Here is a 25,160-nt window from a genome sequence, read left to right on the forward strand (position 1 = left end):
TAGGTGTCAGTGCGGCGTCACCCTGCAGCTTTAAATGGGACAGGTTGCATTCATGCACCTTTTCTACTTCTGCCTCATAACTGTAACTGCTTTTCCTGAGACCGGAGCTCATAATACACCTAAAGAAAGTCTGACAATGAACCAGGACCCAGGTTTGACGCTGAGCTATTGGATAAAACCCGGACTACCTGGCTGATTCAGTGTTGCCAGGCTGGTGCTGGTGCGGAGAAAAAGAAGTGAGCGTCGTGGGAGGGCGGGCCACCTGTGACGGCAAATGAGTGTAGAGAAGCGAGTCAGTCAGTCCCTGTTATAGCTGTGTGTGTGTGTGTATGTGTGTGTGTGAGTGTGTGTCATTTAGTGGGTGTTTAGTGTACGTGTGTGCGAGTGTGTGTGTAAACGTGTATAGGCGTTTAAAGTCCATTTGGATTATCTTCAGCTCAAGGAAACACACATTTACTGCTCTCTTCGAGGAATTGTTTTCATGAGTCAGGTAAGAAACACTGAACATTATAGAGCATTATAGAGCGCTGTTTCAATTCAATCTCCATAAAAATACCTTAATTTATAGATTATATATATTTGTTCTTCTGTGGTATCTTTATAGTATTTATACAGTGATAGTAAGTAATTCTGTGTCGTCAGGGTGTGTTTTAATTCCACCAAAATATCTTTATAACAATATTTAATGGTCTTACAGTCACTTAGAGTTTGATATTTATATAACATATTTGTAAAAAAAAAAAAAAAAAAAAAAAAAAAGGTAAATTCTGTCTCAATATGAGATATTTGTCTGTGGTGGGGTTTTTTTTTTTTTTACCTGCTTCTCAACCTATAAGCCCAATATACCAGACAGGTGTAGAGCATTGACATCATAAATGTGTATATTGGCTTTTTCCCCCCCTACCCATTCCTTGCTTCATTTTACTGCATTACAGTACAGTGATTTCCATCCCGTCAGATACCAACAGGGATGTGGAGGAACTGGGCAGCATGCAAAGCCTGATTCATATGGAAAACACATGGCAAGATGCCAGCTGGGCAGCACCGATTATTGCAAATCAGCTGTAAACACACATTGATGATGTTTATAGGTGCTTGGAGAACATGATGTGTTTAAGATGGATAATCACCCTTCTCCTGCTCAAGCTGTGATCTAATCATTAGCTGTGTAGAGAAACTCAGTGAAGCCATTTATCTACCATTTAAAAAGTCATGATTTAGTACTGTATGGTAAGTGGGAGGAAATGAAAGTAAGATATGCAAAGATGTGGTCATTTAACATAAAGAGTGTTATTATTATGTAGATAATCTCCTTGATGTTCTCTTCCTATTGTCTTCTACACCACCCCATCCTTTTAAAAAGAAAGGTTAACTGGTTTCGCCTCATTCAAATGTTGGTTTTGGTCATTTATATTTATGCTTATGACTTAAAGGATGATTTTAGTTTTGAGGGACCCAGTGTTCTGCTGCAGTCTCTCATTTAGCCTCAGCTCAGTCCAAGGGGGCAACCTTGATAAATCTTTATGAAAACAGGAAGCTCAGAATACGGTCAGCATGTTCTATCAATGGAAATATCACAATGAAGATACCAGGAGTATGGTTGTGCAAAATATTATAATTTGAAGGGAAGCCGGCTTTATGAACAGTTGCTCAATGTCCTCCAGGATCTATATGCTTCATAAATGTTTGCACTCTATATTTACATATCATTCAGTTTCTCCACAGTGTCATTTTGCTATCGTTATTTCCATCTACTCATACTGTACTTCATCTATTGCATGGCCTTTGTTGCTCTCCTTGAAGTTTCTTCTTGTTTTTCCCTGTTAAGGGTTTTTCCAGGGGAGTTTTTCTTTATCCAAACAGTTGGTGTTGTATGCTGTAAAGGCAAATATAGGATTTTGGAAAATATAATAAAATTGACTTGCCTTGAGAGGTTTTTTTTTTTTGTAAAACCAACAAGATGTCTGAATTCACTGAAATCTTCCCATTTTCTTATATGAGATTCATAATGGTTTTGAGCGCTTTTAAGCTTTTAAGCTTTAAGCCACAAAACTGAGATTGAATCCTGAGAGAAGCTGCAGCAGAGTGGAAAGTTCCTCAGAAAGAACACAAATAATGGGTGAAATTGTGTTTTACACACTTATAAATGATTGTACACAACATTTTAACAAGGTCTCGATTGAAAACGATTCATTAAATGCATTCCTAATACCACTGCACACTGACCGCACACAACTTCTCTCTTTTGTCAAGTGTGAAAGGTTAAAGAGCTCAGTGTTACATTCACAAAGTGACTGTACAGAGTGTGCAGCTACAGTAGAGTTATTGGGAACAAATACAGTTCAGTTCTGTTTGCGAAACAAGTTTATTTAAAAGCAGTCTGTATCTCATTTGGAGCTCAGCTCAATGGCTTTGACTGTAATATTTTCTACCATTTGTTACACACACACACACACACACACAGATAATGTATCCAACTCAAAAACATTCAATAGTATCCTTGGGGACAAGTGCTGCCTGTTGATGGAGCTGTCACTGCAGTGCTCCAATCTCCTCTATTCAGGCAGGTTTGTAGACACTATACAGTATAATTGCCTGATGAAATCCATTTCAGTGAATGAATGTCATGGGACCGAGAGCTGGCGGCGAGATCAGGGTGAAGACAGATTAGAAAGGTTCGGTCGTGAGTGGCGGAGTCACTGTGATGTCCTCTGGGCTTGCCTCGTTTTATTTTCAACATCTCTCTTTCTATGTTTTTTCAAAGTTTTGGCTCAATGGCCAATTAACAATTGAAAGCCTCTGCATTTAGGGAGTACAGAGCAAGTTAGGAGTAATGGATTTTAGATGACAGATAATCAGGAATATTACAATTACTTTCTCTTCCCTCTGTGCCGCTGGACTTTCAGATAGTATTTTACCCCCTTGCTTGCTGCTTTCTCTCCCCTCTTTCATATTTTCTTTCATAGTTCTGTGAAACATTTCCATCTGAATAGACTCGTCTTCCTCTCAGGATTACAAGACCATGTTGGGACCACTGTGGCTGACTGACTGACTGACAGACTGGAAGGATTTAGACCCTGACAGCCCATTTGAGTGATTTTGTGCGCAAGAGTCAGATAAATGACATACAAAGAGCTCCTCAGTGTACCTCCTCCGCCACCTTTTAAGAGAAGCTTAGACCAGGGTGGGAGGGCAATAGTGTTAAACAGGCCACAGGAGAGGCAGCACATCCTCAGAGAGATTGTATGACTGAAATAATTGGTGTCACCAAAGAATATTTGCCACAGTGGGAGCAAGGCAGAGCGGTAAAAATCAATAAAAAGTAAGTAAAAAAGTAGAACTTCACAAATGGCTGCATTTTGGGAACTCATAAAAGCAGCCTTGGTTTTGAAGGAGTTTTAGAAGATGTTTTTATCCACCCCTGGATGAGCGTAATTAATTCAATTAAATTGACCATAATGGTGGTTTTGCATTTTTTATCTCGTTACTGAAGCATTTAGATTGATTTCCAACCTCCTAACTCTTTTTAGTTTCCTTCCAGTGCAGAGGAAATATCCCCTAAGAGAAATCTATCACCATGACTTTATTTTTCAAACTTCCTTCTGTCACATTAATGAATTTGAAAACTCTTCCTTGCCAGTGGATTCTGGGAAAGTCCGACATCCAAGACTTTAGAGTCAGCTCCTGAAAAGTCATGTTTTCAATGCACACAAATACAGACACAAATATTTTCATCATCAGTGAATTGTTGACTATTTTTGTGGTCAATCAATTAGTCGTTCAAGTTTATTAAATGTCACAAAATAGCGAAAGATGTCCCTCAAAAGTTGTCAGAGCCCAAGGCAGTGATGTCTTTAAATTTCGTGTTTTGACCAACCAGCAGAATTAAGAAAGGAAAATAACAGCAGATCCTCACATTGTTAAATGTTGTTTGTGAAAAATTACTTGAAAAATGATCAGTCTGTCAAAATCTTTTAGGATTCATTTTCTGCTGATCAATAAATTGTTTCAGCAACTACAAAAAATCTGATTCAAAGGAGTTTTACAGGATTTGTATTATGGATTCATTTCACAACAGTCCTTACCTGAAAGTGCATTACTGTGCAATACTGTATCATTAAAAAATGAGGAGCAATAAATGGTCAAGGTGATTGATTACCAGTTTCATATCTTTTTGCTCAGTTAATATCAAAGGAAATCACCTGAAACCGATGACTGTGGGCAGATTGGAAATTCATCTAAAATCTCATGTGTATGTTTTGGGGAATGTTCAGCAATAATACAAAGTATATCTGATTTATTAATGGTCCAAAACATGCAAAACCAACACCATGGTCCCCCTGCAGACACCATAATTCTAAGGTTTCAGTTATAGACTTTGCAGTGCATTGTACGTGGATTATTCTTGCGACAGAGTGTTCTTGTTTTAATTGGCCACAGTGATAGAAAAGATGATATCACATGTTCATGCTCATGTTACTTTTCATAGCACCATCACAGTTCTTCATAGTGTACAGTGGGTGGTGAAAGGTTAAACTATTCCAGTATATACAGTGCTTACAGTACAATGTGTCTACAACATGAACCTGTGTTTGACTGTTACTACCATCATGGTTCACAGAGTGCAGCTCTTATCCACACCTGCATGCTGCTGTGGTTGTCCGACACATTATGCAACGCTCAAGCCAGCCGTTGTCATGCTGCTGAGACTTTCTGTAAGAGTCACAAACACTTGTGCTAATTATGCGTGTGTGTGTGTGTGTGTGTGTGTGTGTGTGTGTGTGTGTGTGTGTGTGTGTGTGTGTGTGTGCACGCGTGTGTGTGTGTGTGTGTGTGTGTGTGTGTGTGTGTGTGTGTGTGTGTGTGTGTTTTTAAAAGAGAGAGTCAGAGAAAGAGAGATGTCACCATTCCCCCAAAATATAATGGGACAAGGTTGGGGATGCTCCACGGAGTGTATCTGTCAGTGTATTCTCCCTGCTGGTGTGTGTGCACTGGTGCATGTGATAGTGACACACACGCACGCAGACACACACACCATCTCCTCCCTCCCCTCCTCTCCCTTTCTACTTTCTCTCCTCCTAAAGAGGGTCTTGTTCTGTCGGAACAACATTGGCATTCACATCACAACTCACACATCTTACAGATTATCATATTTCTCAATCTCTCCCCCCTCGTGGATTTGGCTCCTCTCGGGTGCGTCTGCTGTTTGAACTGGTTTCACACCTTATCGATCTGGATTGCTCCACGTTGCCGTTTAATCCTCAAGTGTTTGCTCGTGATACTGGCACATTGCTCTGTTTGACAGTCACTGTTTGGTTAATGATATTTTCAGTCATGTGTTTGGACTAGGAAGTTGCTGATTGTGAGACGGCGTTACTTTACAGCATTTAGAGCTGGCACAAGTCTAACAGTGACTCATTGATCTGCAAAAGCCCCCAATATTTTATTGAGGGAGCGCACTTTGTGTGTCTTTCATATCTCTGTCGTCATCCTTGTGAAATCCTTCACGTCAGCTTATTTCTTGTGTGTGTTTGAACTCAACTTTGCCAGCTTGCCTTCTCTTTTAACTTCTCTAACTTTTTAAAGTGTCACATTTTCAGTCACAACGCTCACATGCACAGCGTTTTGTTTTTTCTCCTGGCGTTGACTTGACTGCGTGTGTTTTCTTTTTTTCAGGTTTCTTCAGTCCTCTCTATGGCCTGCTCGCCTGCCAGTGTTTATTTGAGTGCATGGGCGTGTGTGTGTGTATGCAGGGATTATGCGAGTCTTTGGGTGAATATGTTTGTGTGAATGTCATTGCATATGTATACACCCTGGTTGGAGAGTGTGTGTCCTGTGAGACGCTCGATGGGGATGCAGGGAGCTCTATCTCCTGCGCTGCGGGTCTTGTTGCTCAGCTGCTGTGTGTGCGCGGCGGCCGGCTACCCCTTCAGAACACCCCTGGACCTGGATGTGACTCCACGCATCACCGTGTTGAGCAGCGGTAAGCGCAAACACAGACACACAAAGGTGTTTTGTTCTCAAATCAATAGATTTTTGCACAGTTTGTGGTGCATCACATTGCTGTCAAATGATCAAAATTTAAAATATCTTTATGATTGTGTCCTAAAATATATGTTAAATATCTCAAGATGTCTCACCAGGAATTATTTTGTTACAGCAGCTGTCAGTTTTTTTCTTTAAATTGTGAAAATCTGTATTTAGAAAGAAACTCTTCATATAGTATTGCAGGTGCAGCCTTCTTTCTCTTCATCTTGTTGTCAGTTTCCTCTATTTTCCTTCTTCCTCTCTCACTGTCTTACTCTCTCCTCCTGACACAGCTCTTTTATCTTTTCCCTCACTTTCTTTTCACTCCTCTCAATCTCATTTTGTGCACACTGACTGGTCCACACAAACACACACACACACACACACACACTGGTAATTCTTACACCGTCTGTTAACTGTGATTATTATTCATTTACCTTGTGCGAGTGATGGCGTGTCGCCTGGGGATCAGCAGATCAGGGAGGCAGATGAGTGAAGTGCTTACACTGGGATCCCTGCAGAGCATCCAGGGAGACTGACACCACTGTAGGTAGTAGAGAGAGAGAGAAGCACCGTAACCATGACAACTGTTGTAATATGGCGCAAGACGATCGTATACAGTATTTAACGGGCATGCATGTGTGGGCACTGTTATCTGATCCTGGACTTTATTTGTTGATACATAGACGTGTGAAAGGAGTTTTCTCACGTATCCACTTAAAGACTTGTCGAACAAAATCCCTCCTCTCCTCCACTCTTTTCTAAACAGACGTCTTTCTCACCATACATCAACTACTTACACTCACTATCCGTCTTCTCTCCTGTTCTTGCTATGAACCTCTCTTGGTATTTCAGTTTCTATAAATCATCGGTTAGCGCTCAAGCCTGCTTACAGGTCCTCCTACACAACTCATCTCCTCCTCTGCCAGCCATCTCTCTACCTCGGCACTTAAACTCTGTCTCTTTTCCTCCATCTTTACTTCATTAGGCTGTACTTTTCTCATGGTCCTCCTGTAATTCCTTTACCTCGTTTTTACCTCTTGTCCTTGTTTCTTTTGCTCCTGATGGGAAGAATTCGATATGCAAACTTACCACTAATCTCTTTAATCTGTGTGTTTCTTAGCAACCTAAAGGCAAAGACTCCAAACCTTGTGCCTGGTGGTTAAATCACACACACTTGAATATGTGCGCAGCCTTGCACAGTTAAACACACACACACACACACACACACACACACACACACAGCTGTGTTCTCTCCTCATTGCAACTTCCCTTTTTCTCCCAGAAACAAGGTGAAAAACTTTGAGGGAGTGAGGTCGTTAAGGGTTATTAATTTGATGAATTCCAGTGTACAGTTTTGAGGAGCTAAAAGCTGGCAAAACAGCAGAGCAGGTAGGTTGTTAAAAAGACTGAAAACTGGTGTTACATCAAAATACCTTTTCATGACACACACAGATTTCAACCTGTCAAGTATTTTGAGAATTTGCCACATTTTGACATCAATTAAAGTAGGCGGATATACGTAACATCCACAGGTTGTTTATTCTGTTCCGCCTGCAACTCAGTGAGTTTGCACATCAGAATACTCTGAACCGTACACAGGCCTGACGCTCGTGTGTGCATCTGCATGTAAGCACAGTCCAACACCAAGAGGTTAAGCAAGTGTGTGTGTGTGCGTGTCTGTGTCTGTGTGTGTCCCTGAACACTGTGTACTGTGCTGATCAGCTGAGGTCCCTCCAAGTGTTTGCTCAGTAAAAATGATATGGGCTTCTCTTGCTGCTTCCCTCGCTCTTTTTCTTTCCCTATAGAATTAATCAGATCCTGCCTTTTTCTTAAATTTTTCCCATGATCGTGTAAGCTGAGGCTAAAATGTGCTTTGGGATGTTATTTCATCATCATATACGGTTAATATAGCCCAGATAAATCTGTCTCTGCTGCGTCACTCTCTCAGTGAGGTTGTTTTCAGTTATCTGGCTCCAGCTGTCAGGCCCTCACACAGAAGGTATTGTGGTGTCCTCATACTCTGATTACACGGAGGAAACTTTAGGCATTGCCTCTGCTATTATTCCTTGTCTTCACCCACAATGAGGCACTGATATTGTGTGCGCTCACGTAGGAAAAGTTATTGTTCTGAAAATCCCGTACAGTGTTCAAGTAATACTATTCTTCTAAAGTAGGCACCTGATCACCCAGGGGCAGTCTGGGATAAGAGCTGACTGCTTGCTGGTGAAGTGAGCAGAGAGGATTTTGTTTTGCAGCAGCTGATAGGAATCTTAATCACAGCTTACTTGATAACCATGCTGTCTACGGGGGCATTGATACTGAAGAGGGAAGTGAACTGGCTGAGAATGCAGGAAGTCTGACACTTTTTCTGTTTTTGGTGATTTTGAGCTACTGTACTCATGAGTAGGCACAAAAAGTAGCTCAATTTCAAGTTTCTGTTGCTTAATTGCTGTCAAATTTCCACCCCAGCTGATAGTAAACCCTGCTCAGTACTAGTCAGATAGATATTTTCATTAGACAGTTAATTACAACAATTATAATTGCATTTGCGGAGATATTGTTATGGTTATAACATGTCTAGAGGTTTCATGTGTCTTTGATGGGTGTGTGTGTGTGTGTATGTTGACAGTGGTGTCATGTTTACCCAAGCTAAGTGGAGCCCTGATGGATCGTAGGTTTAGAGCTTACGTAACTCTCAGGCATCCCATGACTGCGGCGAGCAACTTTATGACATAAAAAGTGCATGTGTTGTACAATGTGTCTCTCTGCTGAGTGTTTGTGTTTGAGTTTGAGCTCATTAGTATCTTGTCCTGTCAAACAGATCCATCCCAATATAGCCTGGAAAACTGGACGGAGGGGGTAGGGGGACATATACACATAACAAAGAAACAGCCTTCAGTTACAGAAATCCGCATGAAGTAGAAGTGGATCTCTGAAATCTGATGCTGTGTTGGGCCTCTTTTTATTATCTTCTCTGTCCTTAGTGGAACTGCGTAGGATAATCATAATCCCTTAGCTTTTATTGTCAACAGTGGGGTTGTACTTTCATCTCTGGTCAGTGCTATATATAACTATAAACAGTATTTTACAGAAGAAAGCAGAGACTCCTTACATTTTTGATGCTACAAAAACCACAAATTTGTGGCTATTTTAGTAATGTCGGTCGGTCGGTTCCCCACTTTGGTCTAGACTGAAATACCTCAACAACTTTTGAATACATTGCAATGCTAATTTGTGCAGACATTCATGGCTCCTAGAAGATTAATCCTACTGACTTCGGTGATCACCTGACTTTTCTTACTGTGCCTATTAGATGGATTGCTGTGATATGTGGTCTAGACTACAGATAAGCAAATGTTAACATGCTAATACTTAAAAATAAGATTGCAACAGTAGTAAACACATGCATTAAATTGCTGGTGATTCATTTTCTATCTATTAATTAATTGATAAGTGACTAATGAGAAAGGGAAAGGCAGTAGATAAACAGTCATAAAAGAAATCTGTGTCCTGCTGTCAAAATGAAATGTTGTGCTTCCTTTTTGTTGGTTGTTGGTATATTTTTTTTGCTCCTGACCAAACACAAAGGCAATGTGAAGATTCTCAGTGCAGCTACAGTCCAGTCGTGATGAATAGAGGATGTTTTCTTTGGCTGTCTATAAAAAGAATCTTAGGTTTTAAAGCGAATCTCTCAGATTCAAAAAGCAAGTCCTTCTCACCACTCTGCACTGACGTTCGACAATCATACAGAAAGAAATCCATCACAGAGGATGAATACATTCCCATCGCTCTCTTTGTTCTTCTGTCAGGTTTGACTGAAAAAAGCTCTCACTTTTGTGCTTTTATTATGCCACACCCTGATAGCAGTAATTTTTCACATATTGGGGGCTATCAAGAGGCACTGAAGGAGCTGCATCAGTGTTTTTTCATTTATTGTTCAATTTATCAGATAAAGATCCAGACGGAATAAGTTTCAAGTTTATCTTATTTATATAGCACTTTAAAAAGGAAACAGGTTTTGCACCAAAGTGCTTCACATAATAGGATCTGTGTGTATTTTGATGTACACATTTCAGTAACTGCTCCAGTGGTACTGCAGAGGATAAATAAACCAATGCCTATAGACTTATTGAAAAAATGGGGATGTGAACAAATTATGATTTTCTGTCCCAGAAAGGTTTTACTCGTTAACCTCAAGTTGTTCCCATAGAGACAAACTGCAGTCAGTAGCAAGACTGTGTTTGTGCAAGGGTAGTGTTTCCATTCACTTGTATTGTTCAATAATCACACAGGGGACACGCTTGTGTGTCATCACTATAGTTTCATGTCATACTGCTGATTCAGCCACTTAAAAGTGTGTGTGATGTATTTATTTTGAAGGACATTAGCAGCTGTTTTGCATAAATATATGTAGCAGAAGCTGTGTCAGGGGTTTCATTAACAACCTCTTCTCTCTTCTTTTCTCCTCTCCTGTCCTCTCCTCTCCTCTCCTCATCTCCTCTCCTCTCCTCTCCCAGGTCTCCAGGGCTGCAGGCGTTTCCAGTCCTCTGCAGTCAACTACAGCACCATGTTGCTGGAGGCTGACAGTGAACGTCTCTACGTCGGGGCTCGGGGGGCTGTATTCGCTCTCAATGCCTCTGACATCTCAGCCAGCTCTGCTCTCACTGTGAGTTTGTTTTGTTTCAGTGTAGCTGCTCGTCGTGTGCCTCAACTGCCACGTCTTTAAGTCAGCCACTGCTTCATTTGCATTCCACAATGCAGGATCTTTTTCGAGGCAACAATATTTAATTTTGAGGCAACAGCATATCTTCCCCCGACACCCCTTGTGTGTACATCCTTGTGTGTGTGTGTGCAGTCACATTATTTTTAACACAATAACTCACAGGAGCATCTTGCTGCATAAACTTACATATTAATGAGAAAAAAACTGAAAAGCTGACTATTGTAGCTCCTTTACTGTAACTCTTATAAATAGATGCAGAATTCACATTTACATCACATCAAGTATTGAAAGCATGTTGAGACAGAAATAGTTTCTAATTAATGCAGTAATTAGCATACTATCTACCTCAACCCAGTTGCTAATATTTACCCTACTTTTTAAGTAAAAAAGGTTAAATAAAACCATATCCATGTGTTCCCACAGTTTAAGAGCTATGTCACTCCCTTTTTTTATTCATGACTAGATAACAGTCAAAGTTAAAGTTCAGAAAAAATCATCCTTTATTTACTCAAAACCTGAGCTAATCCGTTTCATCAGGACTGTGTGGTGGTGGTTTGATCAGATTTGATTGACAGTATCTTGCAACATGAGCAAACAAACCCAATACTGTCATCAGAGTTTGAAATATCAAATGTTGCTTAATCCTGATGAGTGCATGAAGTACGTGATATCATGTTTTTCTAACTGAGCATCACCCACTTCAAACCAGTGAGAGGAACACTGAGCAAAATACAGATATCTACCAAAGTGGAATTACCAACTTTGTCAGAAAGTGGTGTGTTCATGTAAGACCCCATCACTCATATTAAGAAGCTAAATGTGAAAATATGTTTTCAGGGCCTTTAAAGTGAGTCGTTAGCAGTGCTGCTGTGATTGAGTCCTTAAAATACTGCATATTGTATTTAGACACAAACAATCAAGACGTTAAAGTTGACTGCTTGTTTATGTGCCCATAGAAGCTGACATACTCCAGTGTCTGTTACCTGGTAACAACCTGACACTAAGCTGTTATGCTAATTATGTTAATGCAGCCGTCTGTCATAAGGTACGATTGCTGGTGTGTGTGTGTACCACTCCCTTGCAACCACTCGTCTTTCTCCTGCTGTAAATACAAATGTGTTAAGTCAACTTTCTGCGTTATATAAGAGTTTAAAAAAAACATGGTGTTCAACCACACAGAACATTCAAGTGCCAAATTTTAAGGTAGAATGATTAAAGTTAGTCTAGATCTTACTCTCTGTGTATCTGCTGTCAGATTTGTGGTATTTTGCTAAAAAAAAAAAAAAAAAACAACTGTGCAAGTCAGTGATATGAAATCATCCAACTCTGTACTCTGTGCTGTCTATCAGATTGAGTGGGAGGCCTCCCCTGAGCAAAAACGTCAGTGTCTGCTCAAGGGAAAAGACAATAAGGTAGGAATTTAGTTATTTTTTTCACATCTTTTTGTGTATAGTTCTCTCCTATCTATTGTTATTCATTCCCTTACCGTGGTATATTTTCCTTTATTCACCTGCTCTTCCAGACGGAGTGTTTTAATCACATTCGCTTCCTCCAGAGGTTCAACTCCACTCATCTCTACATGTGTGGGACTCATGCCTTCAGACCTCTGTGTGCATACATAGTAAGAAATGCAACACATTGTACTGTTAAACAGATTTGATATTTTTTTCTCCTCAGTGCAGGTGCATCTGCTACTGAATACATTTACTAAACCATAGATCTCAGCATAACTGTGAAAAAGTGCTTGATCTGTTATTCTTTCACATGAATCTCTTTCTTCTTTTTGTGAGTCCTCAAAGATGAAACTAAATGTCTCCCGCTTCATTCATCCTGTGTAGGATGAGACGAGGTTTGTGATGTCATCTCAGCCTGAAGAGGGCAGAGACAAATGTCCTTATGGCCCAACGACGGGCTACACTGGTCTCATTATAGGTAAGGGCTTTCAACAGTTAACAATCATTTCCAGAGTGACACGAAACAACCGATTGACCAGATAATTTGGTTTCCCTGCAGACCAGCAGATATATACAGCTTCCCAGTATGAGTTCAGGAGCTTCCCAGATATCCGCCGCAACTCGCAATCTCCCATGCTGAAGACAGAAGATGCTCCAACACGCTGGCTGAACGGTCAGTTAATCTCCTGGAATGACAAAAGCCCTTTAGCATGTTTTGGTGTCAGGGTGGTCTGAGTGGTCAGAGCTTTTGCCTGTCGACTAGCTAATGCCAGGTTTTAAGCCTCCATATCAGCAAGCATCTCTGCTGAGGCAGCCTCAACAGCATGGACAATGTTTCAGCCTCAGCGGATCAATAATGCATTATTTTACTCTCCTTAAATCAGCTACTGATTGCTTCACTAACTCTTAAAGCATTGCAACTTAGTTTTACATGCATGGTTCTTAAGAGATTATCCCAGAAGCCTGGTTCTGGGTTGCAATGACAGAAAAAACTTGGCTCAACCTGATGTTTTGCAGATAACTGAGGCATATAAACATATTCTCCTTTTTACGTTTTGCTTTCACCATCTGTGAAGACTGTCAGTGTTAGTTTCGGGATTGCCATGTCTTTCCACTCATTATGTACATGCAGCCAACTGCTCAGTAAAAGCTGGCATCGTTTTTCCCACCTTTTTACAGTTTCGTGTTTTGGCGAGAAGCCACAGGTAGAACTTTCTTCTGTTTTGTTCTGGGCAGCTGCTGTACTCAGTCTCAGGGTATCAAATGTTCATGTCAGCAGCTTACCTGAATAAGACTTGCACACTGTCAGTGTCTAATTTAGTCGATTGTTGATTCATTCAACAAACTGTATGAGTCAGTGCATCTCTTTCTCTCCCCACACAGAGGCAGATTTTGTGGGCTCAGCGCTGGTGCAGGAGAGTTTGGCCAGCAGCACAGGCGATGATGATAAGATCTACTTCTTCTTCACCGAGAGGAGCCAGGAGCAGACGACAACCTATAGCCACAGCAGGGTGGCGCGAGTGGCTCGTGTTTGTAAGGTGAGAGTAGATTAGAAAGAGATGTTTGCAACTGGGAGCAAAGCCTTGCATCAGGCTAGCATGAGTGAAGCCTTGGTTGATAAAAACTGAGGATAACATAATAGATAAGGGGCTGGATGGGGAATGCATTTGTAACGAGGCCCCGAGGGTGATTAGAGGAGCAGACTGTGTAGCTGATGAATGGCTTGCAAAGTGTGGCTCAGAGTGAGAGGGATGGATGACTGCAGGGGAGAGACTGACCGCAGGTCTCTTAAATGTGAATTATTTACATTTCCTGCTGCCCAGGAAGGAGTTAACAGTAGCGAGAGCCATTTGAATTAACTGTACGTCATAATAACCTTGCTTGTCGTCCTCTCCTGTAGCACTCCTGTTAGTTTGTCTTTTTTCATCTTAATAGAAATGCCTCATGGCAGCATGTGTGACATTTGCCATGTGCCACTGGCTGAATACATTTAAAAGTTAAAATCAAAGGGCAAGATGATGTCTGGATTTTCAAAAGACTCTCGGCCTTGAGTCGAGCTTTTCCATTGTGAACCTGTCAGTGATGGGTTTTTTTTTTTTTGGAACAAGAATAGGTGTTGAGATGTGTGTGTGTGTGTGTGTGTGACTGTCACATTCAGTTAGAAATTCACTCCACAGTGAGTTCTTTCAGCCTTTAGGTGTAGTGAAGCCTGCTGAGGATCAACACTCACACCCATACAGAAACCTGTAGATTACAGTGAGGGAGTCTTACCTATGGGAGGCCATAACCTTTTTGAACCTATCGTTATTGCTTTCCACTGCCATCTGTTGCGCTCTTTAGGAGGTTTACTTCCCCTTGTGTGCCACCTTGAGCCAAGAGTTCAATCTGTTTTTCTTTTATCCAAGCCCTTACCTCATCTGACCCTCTGTTTCTCCTTTCTCCTCCACCTCTCATCCATCAGGGGGACAGGGGAGGCCGTTTAACTCTCCAGAAGCGCTGGACGTCCTTCCTCAAGGCCAGGCTGACGTGTTCTCTGCCCGAGTATGACTTCCACTTCAACATGCTGCGCAGCGTGTTCGTCATGCCTGGCCACACGCCGCAGGACACACTCTTCTACGGCATCTTCGGCCTGGAGTGGTGAGTAGGGAGAGTGTATGTGTGTGTCTGTTGTTGGGATCTGCGGCTGAGGGGGGCTTTGAGGATGCAAATGTAAAGAACGAGCGAGACAAAGATGAAAGGCTGCAATTGATACATCGAGACATTTGGAAGAAGGCAGGCAGGGGACAGGATGGAAGAGAAGAGCCGGAAAAAGCCAGGAGGACTTTAACAATAAAAAGTTGGCTTGTGGTAGCAGTTTGAGGGGAGAATATTAATTAAAAATGCAGATTTAGACGGGCTTCAAAGAAGTTAAAGGCCCTTTTCAATATGGTTCATTAACTTTAACGATGTATGGACTGAAAACTGAAAGTAAAATGTTGCACAGTGGGGAACGGACAAACAAATAGTGATAATTCTCAACATTTTGCTCTCTTGGGATGCTTTTCCACCTCTGCTGCCTCTGACTGCAACTCCTACAACACACCTCTGACTCCATTTTGTATTTCTCTCCTCCTCCCCTCCCACTCTTCACAGAGATGTATGTCTTCTAATCAGTTTCTTACTATCTCTGTCAGCGCTCATCCCCTCCCCTCTCCCCCATGCTTTCTTCCCAGTTGTCTCTTTCCATCTTTTCAACTAGGTGAGCCAAGGATCTACTGTACTTCAACTCCTGTCACCATAGCAACACTGGGTTTACTGCTGTTATTGTTCGCGGCCTGTGTTCTGGTCTTTCTCACTGTGTGTGTGTGTGTGTGTGCTGCTGTCTTTAGGAAGAACGTGAAGGCGTCTGCAGTGTGTCGTTTCTCTCTGTCTGAGGTCCAAGAGGCCTTTCAAGGACCCTACATGGAGAACCAGGACTCTGGCTCTAAGTGGAGGGAATACACTGGAAAGATCCCTGACCCACGACCTGGAACGGTAAACACATACACATACAAATCCCTAATACACAAGATGAAGCTTCTATCCTGACTCAACGATTCACACCAGAAAACCCCAACAGAGAGCAGAAGAAACTGATCCAGAGTAGAGCTGCATAAAGGAAAGGAAGCAGAGGAAAAGATGGAGGGTAACCGATAAGGAAGATGAGTGGCAGCCTCAAAGATGAGGCTCAAAACACAACCAGCTTATGTCATTGAAACCCATTTCCATGGTGATTAACTCCAGTCCGTAGCTTTGGCGACAATGGCTTAGTGTGCCAGCCAGGGCCGTGGCATCGTTAGCAAGAGCAGACATTATCCACTGTAGTGTCACTTCAACACTTTGTAGGACTTAATTTTAACTTTGCTATTAAACGGAAAGGAGAATACGGTCAAGGGTTTTAACTTGGGAGCGTGAAAGCCTCTTAGAGCAATTGGCTGAAGTCATTTGAAAAGGACAAAGAGAGACGGAAAGTTGTTCCTTTAGTCAGGTGCAGAGAGAGCTGAGTCGGCCCGCATGTCAGCACAAGCCGGCTGCTGAACTCACACAGGCTCATTTTAGTTTAAGCTAAAAGTCGCCTTTTCCCCAGACACAATCTCCCACAGGCTTGCATTTCCCTCTTGATACCTTGATTTTCCCTGCAGACCGCCACGCGATACCTCCTGACATCCTCTCTACCTTCCACTATCCATCTCTATTTATAGAGAACTTTATTACAAATGAGCCAATACCCCACAAAATGTCTCTCTTTTTCCTCCAGTCCACAGTGTGCCTTGTTCCATCATCATTACTGCTCCTCACATATCTGCTTTGCCCTCTATTCCTGCAGTGTATAACCAACGCTCTGAGGGCCAGGGGCATAAACGTGTCCACCTCCCTACCGGATGATGTGCTGGACTTTGTCAGAAGACATCCTCTGATGTCCCAGCAGGTTCAGCCGTCAGACAGACGCCCCCTGTTGTTCAGGAGGACCACAGACTACACGCACATGGCCGTACACATGATCCAAGGCTTAGATGGACTAACATATCATGTATTATACATGGGAACAGGTGTGTATGAATTTGTATCAGGTAGTAATTGTGCAGCACTCCAGAGGCGACATAATGACTTAATTTTAATGAGCCTTTAACGACCTTCCGAGCTGCAATTTCTTTGCTTTCTGATTTTCTAATTTCTTGTATTACAAAGATTACTGTTTAGCAGCCAACACCACGTGTTGGATGTAAAATGTTACCTCAGTTATTTTCATTATTAATTAATCTGCTGATTATTCTTTTGATTAATCAATTGATGTCAGAATATAGTGAAAAATGCCTGCCACAATTTCCTAAAGCCAACATTTGACGTCCTCAAATGTTTTGTTTTGTTAGACCAACATCCCAAAATGCCGAAATATTCAGTTTACAATAATTTAAAACCAGCCAACCTTCATACTGGAGAGGCTGTAATATGCAGATTATTTTTCAGTGGATCGGATGATGGATTAATAGTTCCAGCTCTAAATGTGACTGATGAAAATTAAATAAAATGAAGAGTATTCTCTGATAAATTACCGATGTTAAGCTAGTTTCAAGTGTTTGCAAGTTGATTTTCATTGCTTGCTGAAATGAATGAAAACAGTGGCTACCTGGAGGGTAAAATCAGTCTAAACACTGATGTATTTTGCAGACTGCTTAACAGAAATATATGATTTGTTTAGTTTCTAGTCAATAGGCTACACCATGTTGTGAAGACTATAATGTGGGTGGTAAAATGTCTCTAACGTTCACTCTTGTTGTCTCTATCACTCAGATGAAGGCTGGTTACATAAGGCTGTAGAAGTCGAGGGTCAGCTGCACATTATTGAGGAGCTTCAACTGTTCGAAGAACCACAGCCTGTTAACAATCTGCTCATCTCCGTCAAACAGGTACTGTGTCTGACCATCACACACACACACACACACACACACACACACACACACAAGTATCTCACAGTATTTAAATTTGCTCTCTTCTCCTCCAGATGAGCGTGTATGTCGGCTCTCCATCAGGTGTGGTGCAGCTGCCCCTCTCAAACTGCCGCAGGTACTCTTCCTGCTACGACTGCATCTTTGCCAGGGACCCTCACTGCGCCTGGAGCGGAGCCCAGTGTGTGGACATGATGGCGCATGCAGACAGGTGGGTGCTGATGTGTGTGTGTGTGTATGTGTTAGTGAGGATCAGGTGATTAAAATGCTGCTGGTGCCATTTTGTGTGCTTGAATTGACTTACCTCAAGTATCACTGTGCCCTGTCCAAATGTCAGTTCCCAGAACTGTTGCGTAATCACGATGCCGGCAGAAACCTGATGTTGGTTGTGATAGTGAACACGTAGCTGTGTACTTTAAGTGTACTGATTAATCTGAACAGATAGGCTTACTCCGTAGAAAGTTGTTAAGGAGGCAATAACTGATATGAGAGATATGAGGTGATCAGAATATGGAAGGTAATAGTTAGAAATAGAAATCTCAGCACCAACAATATTGGATATTTTTTATGTCTTGTTAAGTAACAAAAAAAGCATGTTTAAGCTTTGCCCTAATATGCTTAGTGTTATGTTTTCTCTCTCTCCACAGATCCACTTTAATCCAGGACATCCAGCGTGGCAGCAGCGGATGTGAGAACATACAAGATGGTAAAAAAAAAAAAAAGTTGCTTAAAAAAAGTTTGCTTTTAATGCAATGAATGATGAAAGAGAGATTGAAAATAGAGAATGTTAGGAAGGAGTAGAGAGATGCATAGTTGTCATCAGATGACATGAAGGCCTCTTTGAAAGTTGATTATGCACACTGTGTTGGCAAAACCCGCTCCTCCCGTCTTTAATCACATTTTTGCCATCTCTGGAGAGAAATCTCTTTGATATTCAAGGCAGGCAAATGCCTTCTCTCACTTCACAATTTCAGTCTGATAAAATGTAGCATCTTCTGCCCCTACATTGTTTTCTCTGTTCAAGGTAATATGATGGCTGGAAAAGGAAGATTTCTAATTGCTGTTTATGCCTCAATAACTCTGGACAGCCTTTGCTAAGTTTAGTAACTGTTAAGCAATTAGTATATAAAATGTGATGAAGTTGTGCGTTTTCTTCTGAAATTAGTCTTTTAGACTCACTGTGTTAATGTGTGTGTTTCAGACGTTGTCCTGCGGAGCCGCTCCGTGCGGGTGGGCGATGACGTGCTGCTGCAGTGTGAGCTCAGCTCCAACCTGGCGACGCCGCTCTGGACTCTGGATGGCAGCGAGCTGCATGGCTACGGCCTCAACTCTGGCTTCAGAACCGGCACGGATGGCTTGTTGATCATCGAGGCCCGGCAGGACCAGAGTGGGCAGTACACCTGCTATGCTGTTGAAAACAACATCAAGGTCGCCATAGTTACCTACAATGTCACCATTTGCCTGGACCTGCCCCTTCCCCCACCTGTTGAACCAACTGAAGACCTTTACGATCTCTTCGCCACCCTGCCAGCGTCCACTGACCCTCCCTCTTCCTCCGAGAGGCCCCTGCCTCCTCCCCCAGCCCCTCTGCTCCCCCACTTAGAGCTACTCTCTCCCAGAAACATGGAGGCCATGTATCTGTCCCTCATCACCATCCTCGGAGGCCTGTGTGTGGTCCTCACTGTGGTTCTCGTCTACGTGGGTTTCTGCCTGCGAGTGGGCAATAGAGGGAAGTACTCGTTACGTGCAGCTGCTGCAGCCTACCCGAACAGTAAAAAGCACAGAAACAGAAAACAGCAGCGAAGCTCCTCTCACATGGAGCTGAAAACTATCTCAAGTCACTGTAACGGCATTTGTAATGGAGTTTCTAAGCAGCATAACGGTAACGTCCAGGAGGGAGGCTTCCTTCAAATCGTCCCCGGTGAGGGTCACCCATCACCCAATAATGAGCCCCCTCCCCCAGCCCCTCCTCTCCCTCCGACTCCACAACTTCCGTCCCCAGAGTGTGACTTCCCCAACGGGCTGTCAGCCACGCTGCCCAGCGTCCTGAGGAGGATGAACGGCAACAGCTATGTGCTGCTGAGACAAAGCGACTCTGAGAGCACGTCACCACTCTGCTCCTCCTTCGCTGAGGAGCTCAACAAGATTTTAGAGAAGAGGAAACACACTCAGCTGCTGCCCAGGCCGGATGAGAGCTCTGTGTAGAGAGACGTAGCGCCCCCTGTGGTGGGAGGACTGTTGCTACCTGGTGCTAAAGTGCCTGTCATACGACTCGTCATTGTTCAGGACTAAATCAATGAGAGTTTTATCCACATTCTTTTCATTGGGACATCCCTGCTTTTTGAACTTTTGAGCTCTTTGTCAACCTCAATTCCCCAAATTCCCAACACATAACAAGTGAGAATGAGACATCACCATGAAGGACCAAGCATGAAATGAAAACATAAAAAGTAATCTACCTCACCGCAATATTGCCCAGTAGGCCATGTGCAGTCAGTCCGTCGGGGCTGAGACCAGAGAGATCTTTGATCCACAAAGCACAAAACAGGAAACATAGACTCAAACGAGGAGAGGAGCCCCATGGGAATATAAACATAAACATGCGAAGACTTCTGCTGTGTGGCGGCCATATTTGGCTCGAGTCAAAGTAGAGGGCAGCTAGCCAAAGTTTGTTTGGGCTGACAAGTGCACAGATGGCCTATGCATTTTTAAAAGGTGTCATTCACACTTTATAAATACTGAAGGCAATGGATGTGGTGAAAGAGGGAATTTGGTTTGCAATGTTTTCACTTTTAACACTGACTTTTATAACTGTAATAACCAACATCAAGCACAGTAACAGCACATAACACTTCACACCAGCCCTCACTAAGACATTGTGAAAGAATCACTATTTAATATTACTAATATCCGTAACTTGAAGTTTAATAATCAACCAAATATTCTTGTTGTTTTATCATGACTTAATTCTTACTTTAACGGATGACTGCAGTTCCTACAAATGGTTAATAAGTGACAATATTCAAACTTTCAAAACTACATTTGAGGGATGAAAAAAGGTTATTCAATGTTTACATAATTACAGAGATATTAAATAGTGATTACTCCACCAATTTTTAAACTTTTTAATAGACAACCTGTAGGAAACATGACAGTATTACTGATTTTAATGCACTTTAAATACTGGTTTTAAAGCGCTTTGGGAAAGAGACAAATTATTGGACGCTATTATGGAGTTTGACACTGCCGCCTGTCAAGAAGCAGCAGGCCGGAGGAACTTTTTGATTGGCCTTTATTCAGTATGAGGAGCTGCAGCAGTGAAGGCCACAGCTGTGTCTACTGGACCTTGTTTGACACAGGCGGATTAGAAGGAAAACATTGATTGTGTCTCAGCAGAGTTTGACTCCACCGCTGAGAGACACCCTGCATGAGACCATAACGCAGTATGACTAGACTGTGGGGCACAGCGTTACACAAGAGCATCCAAGGTAAATAGTTTTTATGTCTTACCAACACACCTCCCACGCAGGCACTTTGCCAAACAAGCACTTAAAGAAATGGATGATGAAGTTAATGTTTTTAAAGTCTGGAAATGTACTGAACACAGAGAGCACAAGGTTACTGTTACAGTTTACTGGTGTTTAAAGATTTGAATCAATTTGCGTGCTAACAGCTTGTTGACTGACTGCTGGGTTGTTGTAATTTGTGGAAAAGTTTAGGTACAAAGATGCTCCTATAGTAACTGTAGCACCTCAGACAAATTTAAAATCTGACTGCATAGTTTATTTATTAGAGGAATAAATCGGTGGAAGAAAACACAGATCAGGGTGACGTAAGAGATTCCTCTCACGCTCTCTGTTTCATTCTCGACATTCCTTTTGCAGATTTATCTTAACGCTAAGATCATAATTTATTTTTTTACTCGCATCAAAACTTTATCTTTATACCACTTTGGTCAATATCTCATTCAATCTCACGCTGTTTATTTTTCATATCAGCGTGCTCTTGCTGCATCTCACTGTTGTTCTTCTGTCTGTGAGCAGCATTAATTAAACCCATCGCCTTATGACAAGTCTGACCTTATTGCCCACCGCAGAAAGAGAGAGAGAGAAAGAGACAGAGCGAGTTAGAGATCCCCCCAGAGATTCACGATAACACTCTCAAGCTCCCAATTATTTTCTTGTACCCTTGGACTCACTGTGGGTGTAGAAACTTGACTTTGTGGTAGCTGGGTTCTTTAAAGAGCCTCTGCATTGGCGCACCAGTTAAAGCATGATGACCAGAGATGAGAGCCATTCAAAAGTTTGTTGTCTTTTCAAAGGATTTCCATTTAAGTTGTTGATATATATATACCTTAATCAAATAGCACTAATTAATCATTAAACAAAGAAACAGCAATAACTATAACAAATATCCATAACTTACTCAAATAATGCATCCGGGGTAGAGTCAACTGGAGACAATAGCAGCTTTTAAGTGAAAGGAAGAGACTGAGCAGGGCCTGAGCCGGACCTCTTATCAGTTCAGGTGTGGCTCGTTTGGTTGAAGTTAAGTCCACCCACTTAGGACTGGGCAGGAAGGAGGATTTTCTATAGTTAGTTTTTGTATTTTATTACTGGTCGAAAAGGAAAGGCAGAAACAACGCAACACCATATGCTTAAATACACGTACTCCTGCGTAGGTGCACTATAGCGTAATCACACATCTGATTGAATCTAAAAGGCCTGTGATGTCAGGGTGAGCGATACGTGCCGCTGTGGTGCGCAAAGCGAGACGCTTCAAGAGCAAAGCTTTCCAGTCAGGGGCATTGATCAAAGACATGAAAGGAGAAAGACATGGCTGCATAATTCGCACATTAAAAGCTTTCATTAAAGCCCTTTGACCTCATTTCAAAGCAGAAGACGAGGTGAGCACAACAGCGGGGGGGTTTCATTTGTCGAGTTTTCACTCCATATTCCTGCAAAGGCACTTAAAAATCATTGTTGCTGATATGTAAATTATTTTTAGCTGTGTGAAAAAAAGCCACATATAGTCAGGTCTGCTTTCAAAACAAGCTTCAAAAACACGGCTACGCTGCTGATACTCATGCCTGGATGTTTTTTCTCCCCTCTCTCTCGTTTGCAGGTCTGATGAGCACAGGTCAGTTTAAATCTCTCTTAATTTCACTCCCTGGGCTACCGTCTCCTAATCAGATGGAAGGACTGGCTGCAAAGATGTTCTTTTAATGAGTAGTGAAATGAAATTCAGCATTGTTAGAGGACAGTGGAGCCAGGAAACAGGCTGGAGGAGGGCTACAGCCCCAGAATCTCTGTGCCTACAGTACAGCTCTGCTTCCCCACAACTGGAATGAAAATTGTTGGCTACAGTGTCTTACTGAGCAGCATTTTTCCTTCAGACGGCGCCTCTTTGTGTGCGCAGAGTGTCCTTGCCTCTGTCTGACGCTGACTTGTTAGACCAAACTCGACGTATAATGACCTTTTTCTCACACTTGCTGCATGAATTGTGTTTCACTTTACACTTCAAGGAAAACGACAAAGATAACTCATCTTAATATTAACAAAAAGTGCCAAGGTTGATGTTTAAAAAAAGTGCTTTGTGTCTGTTTTATTGCAAAACCATAAGAAAAAGATTTTAAAAAAGAGACCTATTTATTTTGTAATTTTGTACATGTGTTTTTTGAAGTTAATTGTTAATGTTGCTGTTTAAGTGCCACTTGTGAGACACCGTCACAATTTGCCTGTGTTGCACAAAATGTGATAAATAGAAGCATGGTAGCCAAAAGCATGAAGAAGCTGTTTCAGCACCACACTTTACTATGTATAACCTACTAATGAGAGGAAAAATACACCAATTTATGTGTTCACTATAACCTGTTAATTAGGAATCATTCAGCTCTTCTGTCACTGCAATGTCCACGTATTTGTTTTGATCTCTATCTTGCATGTTACACCATGCTTGTGCACACAGTGAATCAAATTCTTTCACTAAACTAACACAAGAAATAACAGGGCTTCGGGTTCCTTCACATTTCAGTCATAATGAGTTCAAATAAAACTTTGTACTTCAACCTCTGCCTCTCCTCATCTTTGCTTGTGTATATTTACAGTTTGCCTCCCGCATTTCACAAAGGCAGGAAGATGAATCTTTCCTGTGTCATATTATTGGAGCAGAGCCTTGGTATGTTATATCTAAGAGGAGGCTGAGAGAGCTGTGTCAGCCGGTAAATATTGTCAGACGCTCAGGAAAAGGAGCTGTCTGCATTGTTACTGGAAGGAGGCCCGAGTTTCTGCAGCACAGCCTGAGGCTGTAAAATAGCAATGGCACAGAGTGGTATGGAAAATGTTGCTGGGAGGTTGATGGCCCAGGACTGGTTCAAATCCAACTGGAGTGTGTCAGGACAATGAAACCTGATCATACAATACACTTCCTGTGTCCTGTGAAGGCGTTAAACAAGAGGAAATGTCACCTCAGTCGATACTGCTTTTTTATAAAAGGGGAATCCTTCTGAATCTTAATCTGAGCCTTTTCAATTGATCTTTCAGAAATGCCACAGTCGAAATAACACCTACAGATCTTTTCCTTATCCACATGACATTTTCTCATGTTCCTGGGTGAGAGGGTAACACCCAGCTTTCAAACAATAACTCAATTGTTGTAATATATTTCCGGCAGCATGACAAAACACTCATAAATAGGACAACTGTGTCATGCACACACAGACAGACGGTGATTTGTAAACATACCAGGTACCTGCGGTGCGTACAGCTTAACATATGATTAACAAACTGTCATGGTTGGTATGTCATTCACATAATGGTTCTTTGGTTTAATCAGGGTCAGCAGGAAGAGCCTGTTCTGCCTCTGTAGTGGCAGATTGGAAGATTTCATTCACTTAAATGTGTAAATAAAATAAAACGCTGCTGCTCTGACCGGATTGCACCATCAAATCAACCATGAAGCGTAACTGTTTTATTTTACATGAGAGTTAAATTATTGAAAATTGTGACAGTGTAGGCTGAGTGTAGGGGTCAGGACCCCATTAAGGCGTTACAAGATAAATCTGAGGGGCCATAAAATAGAGATAGGAGATAGGAAAGCAGAAAAAACTCAATTCTGCCACATAAAATTATGTTTTGTCATACTTTCCTCTAATCCTTGCTTTTTTTTGTAAATTACTGGATAATTCAGGCAGCAAATAAAACAAAAATTGCTCTTTGGTTTAACTAGTGACTAAGGGGTCACAAGTAGACATTGTTTCATTTTAAGGTTGGGAATCACTGATTTGTAAATGTATAAGTGGAAAAGAGATTTTTTTAATTTTTTGCTCTAAATTTGAGGATGTCCTCTCAAGTTTTAACCTGCTCCCAACAACCTTTACCAGTCTATACCCAATTAAAGTTAGATAAAAGACTTCCCCGAGCTTATTCTACCTGTATCTGTCTCTTATTGGGTAGAGTTGAGCTGTTTTGTTGTTTTTCAAACACATTG

At 41.8% G+C, this 25,160-nt stretch overlaps 1 protein-coding gene across 2 annotated transcripts; it reads left to right on the forward strand.

Moving 5' to 3' along the window:
* The first annotated feature begins 81 nt into the window (after positions 1 to 81).
* Positions 82 to 23,739, forward strand: sema4ga (sema domain, immunoglobulin domain (Ig), transmembrane domain (TM) and short cytoplasmic domain, (semaphorin) 4Ga). Of its 2 annotated transcripts, XM_042434268.1 has the most exons (16): positions 82 to 490; positions 5,677 to 5,983; positions 10,548 to 10,696; positions 12,103 to 12,165; positions 12,276 to 12,374; positions 12,592 to 12,685; positions 12,767 to 12,880; positions 13,591 to 13,745; positions 14,669 to 14,844; positions 15,576 to 15,720; positions 16,553 to 16,775; positions 17,518 to 17,633; positions 17,729 to 17,883; positions 18,320 to 18,378; positions 18,874 to 21,160; positions 22,797 to 23,739. In XM_042434268.1, the coding sequence occupies exons 2-15, from the start codon at positions 5,791 to 5,793 to the stop codon at positions 19,875 to 19,877; spliced, it is 2,745 nt and encodes a 914-aa protein (XP_042290202.1). In that variant the 5' UTR covers positions 82 to 490; positions 5,677 to 5,790; the 3' UTR covers positions 19,878 to 21,160; positions 22,797 to 23,739. The 2 variants fall into 2 exon arrangements, with proteins under 2 accessions (XP_042290202.1, XP_042290203.1); XM_042434269.1 differs by lacking the exons at positions 82 to 490; positions 5,677 to 5,983 and adding an exon at positions 6,433 to 6,573.
* The last annotated feature ends 1,421 nt before the right edge of the window (positions 23,740 to 25,160 follow it).

Source organism: Thunnus maccoyii, chromosome 14 (genome assembly GCF_910596095.1).
Source record: "Thunnus maccoyii chromosome 14, fThuMac1.1, whole genome shotgun sequence".
Classification (NCBI taxonomy): domain Eukaryota; kingdom Metazoa; phylum Chordata; class Actinopteri; order Scombriformes; family Scombridae; genus Thunnus; species Thunnus maccoyii.

Bases quoted from the DNA above. Each gene is read 5' to 3' on its own strand.
- sema4ga (XM_042434268.1), top strand. From the start codon at position 5,791: ATGTCATTGCATATGTATACACCCTGGTTGGAGAGTGTGTGTCCTGTG. The intron at 12,881-13,590 runs GTCAGTTAATCT...CTCCCCACACAG, and splicing joins TCCAACACGCTGGCTGAACG to AGGCAGATTTTGTGGGCTCA. The intron at 18,379-18,873 runs GTAAAAAAAAAA...TGTGTGTTTCAG, and splicing joins ATGTGAGAACATACAAGATG to ACGTTGTCCTGCGGAGCCGC.